This window comes from Myotis nattereri (assembly GCF_964212035.1).
Source record: "Myotis nattereri genome assembly, chromosome: 2".
Classification (NCBI taxonomy): domain Eukaryota; kingdom Metazoa; phylum Chordata; class Mammalia; order Chiroptera; family Vespertilionidae; genus Myotis; species Myotis nattereri.
In genome coordinates this window covers 144,251,070-144,263,115 of record NC_138076.1, presented here as the reverse complement: position 1 = coordinate 144,263,115, position 12,046 = coordinate 144,251,070, and the positions used below count along the sequence as shown (strand labels likewise).

Below are 12,046 nucleotides of genomic sequence, written 5' to 3'. Positions count from 1 at the left end.
CACCCCAGCAGGACCCCCTCTCCCTGAAGAGGGTGTGGCCTACCTGAAAACAGCCCTCAGCCTCTCACCTAGGCTGGCCAGGCACCCCAGCGGGACTCCCATCCTGATCTGGGACACCCTTCAGGGCAAACCAGTCTGTCCCAACCCTTGTACCAGGCCTCTATCCTATATAATAAAAGGGTAATATGCAAATTGACCCTAACAGAAGAACAACTGGGAATGACTGGTCATTATGACATACACTGACCACCAGGGGGCAGACGCTCAATGCAGGAGCTGACCCCTGGTGGTCAGTGCGCTCCCACAGTGTGAGCTCTGCTCAGCCACAAGCCAGACTGATGGCTGCCAGTACAGTGGTGGTGGTGGGAGCCTCTCCCGCCTCTTCAGCAGCGCTAAGGAAGTCCAACTGTAGCATAGGCCTGCTCCCTGCTGGCAAGTGGACATTCCCCGAGGGCTCCCGGGCTTCCAGAGGGATGTCTGACTGCCAGCTCAGGCCCAATCCCCTGGGGAGTGGGCCTAAGCCAGCAGGTGGTCATCCCCCGAGGGGTCCCAGATTGTGAGAGGGCACAGGCCAGGCTGAGGGACCCCCCAAGTGCACAGATTTTTGTGCACCAGGCCTCTAGTCTAAATAATATTAGGCATAGAAAATAATGTTATGTGGTTTTAGTAAAAAAAACTATAACAAGTTAACAACGTGGGACATCCACAGAAAACCAGTCTACCTGGTGGAAACTGATTACACACAGCTGTCAGTTCAGAAGACAGTGATTCTGGATGAGTTTGACCAAAATAAAAATATATTAATTTTCCCTTCAATGATAATGAAAATGTAACCGGCTAGATCCATATTGTTTTATTTTTATTTAGTTTATCTAAATGTGAATTTTCCCAATTTTTGAGCCAATATTCACTGGATTTCCATCATCTATTACAAGCGTCCCTAAGATTTTCACCACCCAGGAGTGTCTGGGGTGGCCACTGGAATCCAACTTCAAGCAGGTTAGTCTGATGGGTGATGGGCACAATGCAATATCCTGATGGTATATCATAGAATTGCACACTTGAAACCTATATAATTTTATTAGCTTATATCATCCCAATTAATTTAACTTTTAAAAAGTAAACATCATTGCCGAGGCCAGTTTGGCTCAGTGGATAAAGCGTCGGCCTGTGGACTGAGGGGTCCCGGGTTCGATTCCGGTCAAGGGCATGTACCTTGGTTGCGGGCACATCCCCAGTGGGGAGTGTGCAGGAGGCAGCTTATCAATGTTTCTGACTCTCTATCTCTCTCCCTTCCTCTCTGTAAAAAATCAATAAAATATATTTTAAAAAAAGTAAACATCATTAAGTAAAATACTTCTATTGAAAAAATTTATTTTAATGTTAAAAAAAAAGAAATGACATACCAGAACTGATCTAAGCAATACCCATCAAACAATATTAATTGATTTTGTAAAGGTTATAATATAGTTAATACTGAGAGTCTAAAGTTTTACTTCCCTTTTGCTAAAGAGCTTATATTTAATTCCCATCCTTTTCTTTAACAGCTCTGAATTTCTCTAGCTTTCTTAGCTTCTGACTTTGAAAAACATAACCAGACTACTGTGGGGGAGAGTCGATGACAAATAAACCCACTGACAAAGAGTAGCTAATTAATATTAGGAACTTTATAAACAAAATTAGTGGTCCGATGCATGAAATTCCCAGTGCTGGGGGTTCCCTCAGCCCAACATGCACCCTCTCTAATCGGACATGTGGGACATGTGGGACCGCTGGTTCCTAACTGCTCACCTGCCTGCCTGTTCGCCCCTAACTGCCTCTGCCTGCCTGCCTATCACCCCTAACTGCCCTTCCCTGCCGGCCTGTTCTCACCCTCAACTGCCCTCCCCTGCTGGCCTGATGTTACCCCCAACTGCCCTCCCTGCCAGCCTGTTCTCAGCCCCAACTTCCCTCCCCTTCACCCAGATTTGGTTCTGATTGATTGGTTCCTATGTCAGTTAGTGTCCCCGGGTCTATCTCTGGGCCTGATCAGAGAGACGGGGCTAATCAGCAGGCCCGGGAGAGGCCTGGAGAGAAAGAGAGGCGTGGCTTCTGGCCAGGCCCAGAGAGAAAGAGAGAGCCAAGGGCTGATCAACAGCTGCCATGGAAGCTACGGGTCAGAATCTGCTTCTCTCTCTGGGCCTGATCCACAGCCCTCTTGGCAGTCAGTGCTGGGTCACCGCACCCATAGCAGCGGCAGTCAGTGCTGGGTTATCAGGAGTGACTTCCGGTCAGTCGAGACTTCAGTCATTTTGGACATTACAGACCCTGCATTTTATATATTAGGATTTTTACAAACTCTCAAAGATTCAAGACAATTTCTCCACAGTGAACAGACCAAACGTCAATCATTTATTAAAATGAGGACTCAATGTGCACCTTAATGAATATTATCTCATTCCAAATTTAATTGTTGAAATTATTTATTCAATGATAAGTCTGTAAAACCTTTCAGGGCAAATTATCTCACTGGTTTATCAAATAATAAGTAAACAGACTGGTAACTTACAGCATTAGATTTCCTTGTACTCTGCTGTGCATGGTAAGGGTTGTCCGCATAACGCTGCTGTAAGAGGGCTTTCCTATCCAGAGTTGTAAGGTCATCTGTGACGGCTTCTTCCCCTTGGGCATTCTATATATGAAAGCAATAAATGAACTCACATACACATACTTTGAATATTTGTTTTTAAAAGAAGAAAGGGTTAAAGAACCAGTGAACATGTCAGTGATTATTTATGGAGGGGTTAACAGTATAGGCTCTGAGGATCACATTGCCTATTCGAATCCAGCCCTTCCACTTTCTAGCTAGATGAACTCTCTGTGCCTTGGTTTACTCATGAAAATGGGAATTAACAACAGTTACTACTTCACAAACACACACAGAAAAAGATGAAATGAGATGACACGTGTTACACACTTTAAAAAAGAAGTACCTGACATAAAGAAAGCATTACATAAAAGGTAGCAACTATTATAACTATTAGTGTCCATTTAAGTCTTTGTAAAGCTAATAAATGTAAGTATGCCCACTCCTTATAAAAATTAAATTTGGAGGTAAAGTACTAAAAGAAGGGGTATATCCTTTAAGGAAAAAATCCTTTGGGGTCCTAAACAGATAAACACCAACTATTTCTCTGAATATAAGATGTGCTATATTCCCTTAACAAGAACAAAAGTGTTCCAGTAGGATTGCAACTGGAAAAACTTAATAGATTTCAAGATCTTTCTTCATACTCTACTCTGTTGTCATGGCCGTGATTGCTACAGGAAATCTTACTATACATCTCTTTGTGACTCGTTGCCTGCCTCCCCTGCTGTAACTTCCATGAGAGCAGGAATCTTGCCTGTCCTTTTCGTTGCAGTTCCCAGGTGACAGAAGAGGAACACACAGAGAAAGCACTTGATGAATATTTATTCAATGAATGAATAATGAATCTTGTTCAAGTATTAACTATCAGGAATCAATGTATGAGGATATTTTATACCTTTATTTATTACTGCTAATATCTTTGTCAGATTTTCTTTCAGACATTCTACATTATGTTTAAGTTGAAAAATTGAAAAGCATTTCGTTTTGTTTCAGCTTGTTTTTAACCTTTACATAGGGGGAACCGCAGTATTTCCACTTGGTATCTTAAATTTAACCTCTTCAAACCATATTTCCTTGTGGTCTTCCCCACCCTTTCAATTGTTCAAAACAAAAGCCTTAGCACCAATCTTCATCTTTCCTTTCTCTCAAGCCTACAAGAAATCCATTAGCAAGTTTTCTCAGCCCAATCTTCAAAATCTCTGCAGAATCTGGCTTCTCATCAGATGTGAAAAAATTGTGAAATTATCCTGCTTATTATAGACACTAGATCATTGTACTTGTGTGCATTGTTTGGATCTGGGAATTTTGTCTTAAGATAAAGGACACCTAGTAACCCCATAACTTTTGCTGTTATGCTTTCAGCTAAACAGCATGTGATTTAGTTATTCTAGATAATTTATATGTGGACTAGAAAAATTAACTGATGTGCTACACATGCTTATAAATTAATCTTTTTTACCGATAGAAAAATACAACTAACCAAATATAACTATCAAACGTCCCTGAAAATACATTACTTTTATAATAAGTTAACTGAATTAAGAATTGTATACAACTGTTCTCTTCTTTATGTCCAGTTGCATCACAAACTATTTCCAAACCTTTCTTTCCAAAATTCAAGATTGATCTCTCCTGTATGCTTCTGGAAAGCCACTAAATTCATTATGTTTTACTCTTACTGAATTTCCACCTATTTAATCTATACTAATAAAAGGGTAACATGCTAATTAGACCAGATAGACCGGACATCTTCTGGACATCATTCCGGACGTCCTTCTTGACAAAGCCATAGTCCCAGGTGCCTGCAGCTGGCCTGGGGGAGATGCCCGTGATCACGGGTGCCTGCAGTTGGCCGAAGGAAGCCTCCTGCAGTCCCAGATGCCAGGAGCCGACCACAGGGAGGGAAGCCTGGGTCCTGGGTACTGTGGTCGGCCAGAGGGAGGGAAGCCCAGGTCCCAGATGCCTGTGGCCGGCCGGAGGAGGGAAGCCTGGGTAGTGGGTGCAGAGGCCAAGGCAGAAGTGGTTAAGGGCAATCAGACAGGCAGGCAAGCACCTAGGGAAAATCATGCAGGCAGGCAGAGTGGTTAGGGGCGATCAGGCAGGCAGGTGAGCAGTTAGGGGTAATCAGGCAGGCAGGCAGAGGCGTTTAAGGGCAATCAGGCAAGAAGGCAGGCAAGTGGTTAGGAGCCAGTGGTCCCAGATTGCGAGAGGGATATCTTAGGGGTCTCGGATTGCAAGAGGGTGTAGGCCAGGCTGAGGGATCCCCTTCCCATGCACGAATTTCATGCACTGGGTCTCTAGTGTTAAATAAAAGCATAACAACTTTAGGAATTCATGATGTTAAAACACATTTCCCAAAATAAGACAGAAAACAATCATGGAGTAATGGTAGTTTTAGAAAAAAAGAGGGTCATTATAAAATCTGAAACCACTTTTCAACTTTAATATTTAGACTGGAAGACAGAATTCAAGGCAGCTACATCAAAAACAGCTATACTGTCTTATTTACAATCCATGGCAAGTGAAAAATTTCCAATTGAGAAAAGATGATGAGTTCATGTCATATGGCTAGACTCTTTTTACATCTGAAAATGATAGCAATAACCCTTTAGGATAATTGTGAAGAATAAACTAGTTAATCTGAGTAAAATACTAGGGAACACTTATTATGACTAACAGCAAGACATATCAGACAAGAAGATGTTTCTATAATATGTGTACTCTTTTTCAAAATTTCATTATAACTTTATAAAGCCTCATATATTACCTTGTTATCTATCTTGTTTCTTGGAGATGGTTGATATCTGATATTTGATTTTGTCTTTTCTGCATTTCTCTGACAATACTGTTTATATCCCTCTTTCATTTCAGTTTTATATTGCTGATATTTTAGTTTATATTTGCTTGTTGGTGCTGGCAAATCTTCAGGTATAATATCCTGCTCCTAAGACAAATAGAAAAAGTATGCTATCCACCAGAAAAAAGAAATCAAAATCATTATTAATTGCCTTACTAACATTAACATGTTTATCACTTACCTTAGCATTTATGTGTAAGAAACAGACAATTATATCTACATCCTAAAAGAGGCGATAGTTAAAACCTTTAGCTGTGCAGCATCACAGCAACCAGAGCAGACAGAACTGCTGAGATTGGGCACTGGCCTTTAATACCAGAAAGCCCAGAGCTTGTTTCCCAGGGATAATCAGCCCTGGTACTAAGATAATTTGAGAGGACAATGAACAACTTTTCTTTCTTTTTAGGCCTTTTCTTCCTGCCCCAGAAAAACTCCACTGTCAATCATTTCTTCCAGAAGGGTCATAGGAATTACAAATCACTAATACTGAGATGGTTCCCATTTCCAGAATGTTAAGATGTTTATCTTCTGGTATTATTTGGGCACCTGCCACACTTCCATGGGAGTGAGACATACAGAGTGGATAAGAGAAACCTAAAACAAGTTTTAGGCAAACACTAGGGCATACTTAATGGACCAGAGAGGGACAGTCACTTTAAAAGCCAGCACAACCCTTGAAAATTATTGATAACTAGTAGCCCTGCACACAAATCTGTGCACCAATAGCCTTCTACAGGGTCCAGCCGCTCTGTGCCTGCTGTCCAGAGGCTCTCCGTGGCCTAGAGGCCCATCTGTAGCAATGCAAGCATTCCGCGCCCCAGCCTGGCCAGAGGCCCTTCTGTGGCTGGGAAATGCAAACAACTTCCCTCCCTGTTCTTAGGAACTCCAATAAAGGGCTTTCTTCCTCTTTCTCAGCTGGCTTTCACTGCTGTGCCTCCACCACCAGCCCCTCCTGTCACACTATCCTCCACCCCCTCCACCCTCTGGCCACCTGGACTTGACCTTGCCTGGGAATGAGGGGGCCACTCGACTCTGCTCAGCTCATTGGTTCCTTCTCTTCTTATGCAAGCGTTCCGCACCCCGGCCTAGCCAGAGGCCCATCCATGGACCAGCTTGGAACACTTGCCTCGTCACCACAGTGACGAAGCAAGCATTCTGCCAGGCAGCTCATGCTGCCTGCTCTCAGCCGTCGTCCCCTTGGGACTGGGAGACTCCAGCGGGGCTGAGAGGACTATGCGCTGCCATCTTTTGTCTATGGGCACTGCCATCTTTGTGATGGAGTGATGGTTAATTTGCATAATATCCTTTTATTGATAGGATATCCAAGTCTAACCCAGAGGAGAAGGAGGAGGGAAAGCTTCAGGCAAAACTGTAACATGATACAGACTAGGGTACTATTGGTGCAATTTACCCAAAATAAGACTGATGAGAACATGAATAGAGACAGTTACATGAGAAAGACTAACAAAGACAGCAAGGCATGCCCTACTCACAGGATACTGGTCAGAATTTATGGTCATAACACAGAATACTCTGTGAAGTACAAATATGTCCCAAGGAGATACCTTGGAATTATTTATTCTATAATACACTAGTAGCCTAAAGAATGAGTCAAATTCCAAGAAACAAATCTTATATTTTTAAATGAGCAAGATCTGATCTAATATTCTGCCATAATTTGAAATTCTTGATTTCCTATTAGGATAATCCTATGCTTTACCAATTTTATAAGGTACTTTAATAATAACATCCCTCTGTGAGAAAAAACGTGAAGCACAGTAAAATTACTTCACCAACATTATTGTTTAGGATATTAATATGTTAAATCCTTAAACTGAACAAAACATAGGTTAAACATAATAAAATTTCTGGATTAAATACAGTGCTAAAATGCACACTATAATTCAGAATGTTGGTTATAAGAACTAAATACTAACCAGTTCCTTTAGATGTTGCTGAGTATATGGTATTTGACATGGTGTGACCCCATCAAGAGCAGAAGATGGATTTGGTGGGTCAAAATGAATATGCGCTGCTCTAAATGGAATATATGAAAAATCATCCTAAAAAAAAATTAAGTGAACTTATTATCTGCTACATATAATATTGTGTTCAAATGTTTGATATATTAAATACTAAGTAAAAATTACCTCATCGTCAGAGTCAACAAGGCTTCCCAAATCAAGGCGTGGGACCCTGAAAGAAAAAGAAAAATCTATGTAGCCCATAACTTTTAAAAAAGAGACTTTAATAGCTGCAAATCATATATGCTGCATCTTACATAAAATGGTGCACTGATGCCAATGGTTTACTTCCTAATGATTTTACTATCCTTCACTATTATTTGTATGCCAGAGGTTATTTATGTCTGTGTAGTAATATAATGGTAGACATTTCTTTCCAATTCTGTGTTCAATGATATTACTCTATAGCAGTGATGGCAAACCTTTTGAGCTCGGCGTGTCAGCATTTTGAAAAACCCTAACTTAACTCTGGTGCCGTGTCACATATAGAAATTTTTTGATATTGTAGCCATAGTAAAACAAAGGTTTATATTTTTGATATTTATTTTATATATTTAAATGCCATTTAACAAAGAAAAATCAACCCAAAAAATGAGTTCGTGTGTTACCTCTGACACACGTGTCATAGGTTCGCCATCACTGCTCTATAGGTAGCCTGAAATCAAGCACAGTGGTATTATTTACACAGAAATTGGCAAAATAATATGAATCAGGACTTGACTTATTACTTTTGATTTCTGAGACTTTAAAAGTGGTGGAGAAAATAAATAATGCAGAAAAAACTTAAAAGTGTATCACGTCTTCACTGTCACATTGTGAATAACAACAAACAGAAATATTGTTGCAGTATTCAAAACTGTCACCTGATTCAACCCAGCAATCACTCACGTCACCCTACAATAAATAAAAATATCAACCAACACTCATGTTGGAACTATACAGTCCATCAATTCCAACCATAGGTTGGCTACAGATAAAAGAATTCAGCAAAAAACAAAGATATCTTGCCCTTGCTGGAGTGGCTCAGTGGTTGGAGAATTGTCCCAAAGATCAAAGGGTTGCAGGTTCAATTTCCAGTCAAGGGTGTGTGCCTCCATTGCAGGCTCCATCCTCGGGGTAGATTCAGGAGGCAACCAATGGATGTGTCTCTCTCCCTGGTATGTTTTTTTCTCTCCCCCATCTCCCTCCTCCCCTACACTCTAAAATTTAATAGAAAAAAAAATCTTCAACTGAGAATTTAAAAATAAAACGAAAATATGTATTTCTGTGATAATCAACTGGCTATATCAATTGATTACAATTTACAATAAAGGGCTTATAAGTTTTATCAGTATCTGTCAATTCCTTACTACAAATCCTTTATGTCAGTAAAATGTATAATCAATTTAAAATATACTTAAGATTCTTTATAATTAACAATTAAAATTTATATTAATCTTATAGTACAGTTTCAGAAAACCAGTTGTTAAAAACATTTACCAACACACAATTGACTGTTGTTACATACTCAACATCTTGTATCTAATGTTTGCACCCAGCTCCATTCCCTGTCTAGATGAGTATACAGGTACTATTATGTAGAACCACAAGAAATTTCTGATACTTGCCAATTTCATGTGACTCAGCCTCATAATTATTAAGTTTAATTTCTATTTTCCAGAATGCCCTGTAATCTAAAATACTTGAAAGGACATATATACTTCCAAATTTTAAAAGGGTAAAATATAAAGTATAAAACAAGTCAGTGTATTCTAGTTCAAAATAAAATCATACTCCTCAAGATACAAGTACAGATAGAGTTCTCATCAAATTCATTTTGACTATCCTAGTTATAAAATGCAAAATTTTATATATTTCTTTAATAAATGCACTTAGCTAAATTTTCTAAATAAAACAATATTTAAACTTTTCCAGGAATACAGAAGAACAATATTAAATAAAGCAAAAACAAGAAAAGTATTACCCTTAATCCTATCTATCATCCTATAGAAGAGCTATTTCAGTTAATTTTGACATAGTAATTTTAGGCCACCTACCTGCATATAAATTTTTCTGTGGTTTACAACCATAGCCATGTATATATAATTTTGCCTTATTTTTTGTCAGTACATTATAAATATTTGCTCATTAAACAGTTCAAATGTGAAAAAAATGTGACTTACACAGGAGGGCAAGGATTCTGTATGGCCCATGATTTGGAAGTCCATCCTTGCTTTAATTAAAAAAAAAATAGAATCAATGTGCATATACTCTTTATTTATACTTTAAAAGATAAGCAATGGATTAATGCAATAAGGTTAATTATAACTTTTCTCACTAAAAAATATTGATTAAGCCCTGTGTTTGAGAACAGAGATAGATTGATAAACAATATAGATAATTCCTACCTACGTGGTAATCCACCTGATGCAGAGAACAACTATAATAATAAAAGCATAATATGCTAATTAGACCAGACATCCTTCCGGATGTCCTTCCGTCCTTCCAGACAAAGCCGGGGCTGCGAGGGAATCCTGGGTCCCAGGTGTCTGCCGGAGGCTGCAAGGAAGCCCACATCCCAGGTGCCGGGTGCCTACCAGCAGCCGGAGGGAAGGAAGCTCGGGTCCTGGGTGCCAGTGCTGGCAGCCAGGAGAAGGAAGGCCTACTCTTGCACAAATTTCATGCATTGGGACTCTAGTTCACTCATAAAAACAATAATGTGAAAAATAAGTGCTATGACAGAGAACCTACACAGAGCATGTGTATCCAACCTAGTCTAGGGACTTGACAAAGTTTTTACAAAAACAAAAAAGTAATGTTTAAATGAATCTCTGAAGGATGTGTAGGAGAATTGGCCAGATAGAGAGAGAAGGGAAAAAACTGCTCCAGCCAAGAGGAGCAACTTGTGCTGAAACCACCCACAGGCAGAAGTTAGCAGTGGAAAGGGTTGAAATCCATAGAGTGAGAAAGCAATGTCCAGAGTTGTTACATTATAATACAAGTTAAGGAATTTGGACCCTGTCTGAAAGGTTATGGGGAAAATAGTAAGCAAAGAAGTGACAAATATATACATGTATATGTTTGTAAATGTTCAATCATATTGCCAAAAAAGTGTACAAAGACCAGAAAAGTACAGTGAGCTTAGCCACAGTGATAAGAAATAAGTATGAGTCTTAGGGAAAGTTAAAGTTAATAAAAACAGAAAATAATTCATCCATTGTTGCTAATATCTTATTCTGAAATGTTACATAACTGGTCATTTTTTTATTCTGATAGCAAGTTAGAGATTATATATAAGATTATATACCATAAGAGTAAGAGAAAACAAATCCGGCTCTGTATCAGCTTCAAAATGATATTCTTTCAATAATATCCTAACAAATAATCAAAATGTAGAAACATAAAATCACAAAATTATTTAAATAGAAGTATATATTTAATATAATGAAACAAAAATAAATATATAATACTAGAGGCCTGGTGCACAAAAATTTGTGTACTTGAGGGGAGGTTCCCTCAGCCCAGCCTGTGCCCTCATGCAGTCTGGGACCCCTCGGGGATGTCCACCTGCTGGCTTAGGCCCACTCCCTGGGAGATCGGGCCTAAGCTAGCAGTCAGATATCCCTCTGGCAGCCAGGGAGCCCTCTGGGGATGTCCACTTGCCAGTGGGAAGCAGGCCTAAGCTGCAGTTGGACATCCTTAGTGCTGCTGAGGAGGCGGGAGAGGCTCCCGCCACCACCGCTGTACTGGCAGCCATCAGCCTGGCTTGTGGCTGAGCAGAGCTCCCCCGATGGGGGCGCACTGACCACCAGGGGACAGCTCCTGCATTGAGCATCTGCCCCCTGGTGGTCAGTGTGTGTCATAGCACACGTACTTGTAGTGGCTTCCTTCTTCCAGAGAATGACTGAGTTTGACTCCTAGGAGAAGCAGCAACTCCTTTAACCTCCAAATCCATTCACGTTCATGTACCGATTGTGTAATACACTTTGGAAAACATAAAATATATAAAAGTATAATTCTTGCTCAAATTTTAAATACATTTACAAATTACATAATAATATTATATGGAAAAAAACATGTGGTCAATCACTTTTCCTTCTTTCACCAAAAATAACTATTTGTGGAGCAACTCCATTATGTGAGGCAACATTTATGGGGTCAATACTAGTCTGAATAATAGCCCTGCCCCGCCACCCCCCCAAAGATGTCCAAATCCTAATCATCAGACCCTGTGAATATGTTACCTTACCTGACAAAAAGGACTTTTCAGATGTGATTAAGGATTTTGAGATGTGGAGATTACCCTGGTTCAACTGATGGGTGCAATATAATCACAGGGTCCTTATAAAAGGGAGACGGTGAGAAAGAGAAGATGTAAGGATGGAAGCACAGGTCATGGAGGAGCAAGGTGCTTGCAGCTGGCTTTGAAAATGGAGGAAGAGGTCACAGGCAGCCTCCAGGAGGCAGAAGAGACAAGAACTGGATTCCCCCTCAGAGCCTCCAGAAGAACACAGCCCTGCCGACACCTCGACTTCAGTCCTGCAGAGTTCACTTTGT

At 40.1% G+C, this 12,046-nt stretch overlaps 1 protein-coding gene across 2 annotated transcripts in view; it reads right to left on the bottom strand.

Annotated features, from left to right (window-relative positions):
- The window catches only part of CAPS2 (calcyphosine 2), a gene marked incomplete at its 5' end in the record, with an annotated part of 51,303 nt that extends 39,859 nt beyond the window's left edge, over positions 1–11,444 (bottom strand). The window contains 6 exons of one of the 2 annotated variants that reach the window (XM_081083393.1): positions 2,549–2,671; positions 5,397–5,573; positions 7,424–7,549; positions 7,637–7,682; positions 9,673–9,722; positions 11,364–11,444. In XM_081083393.1, coding sequence (XP_080939519.1) covers positions 2,549–2,671; positions 5,397–5,573; positions 7,424–7,549; positions 7,637–7,682; positions 9,673–9,722; positions 11,364–11,444 — 603 coding nt within the window. The remainder of the gene's footprint in view (positions 1–2,548; positions 2,672–5,396; positions 5,574–7,423; positions 7,550–7,636; positions 7,683–9,672; positions 9,723–11,363) is intronic. The other variant, XM_081083394.1, reaches the window with a different exon arrangement.
- Between the last annotated feature and the right edge of the window lie 602 nt (positions 11,445–12,046).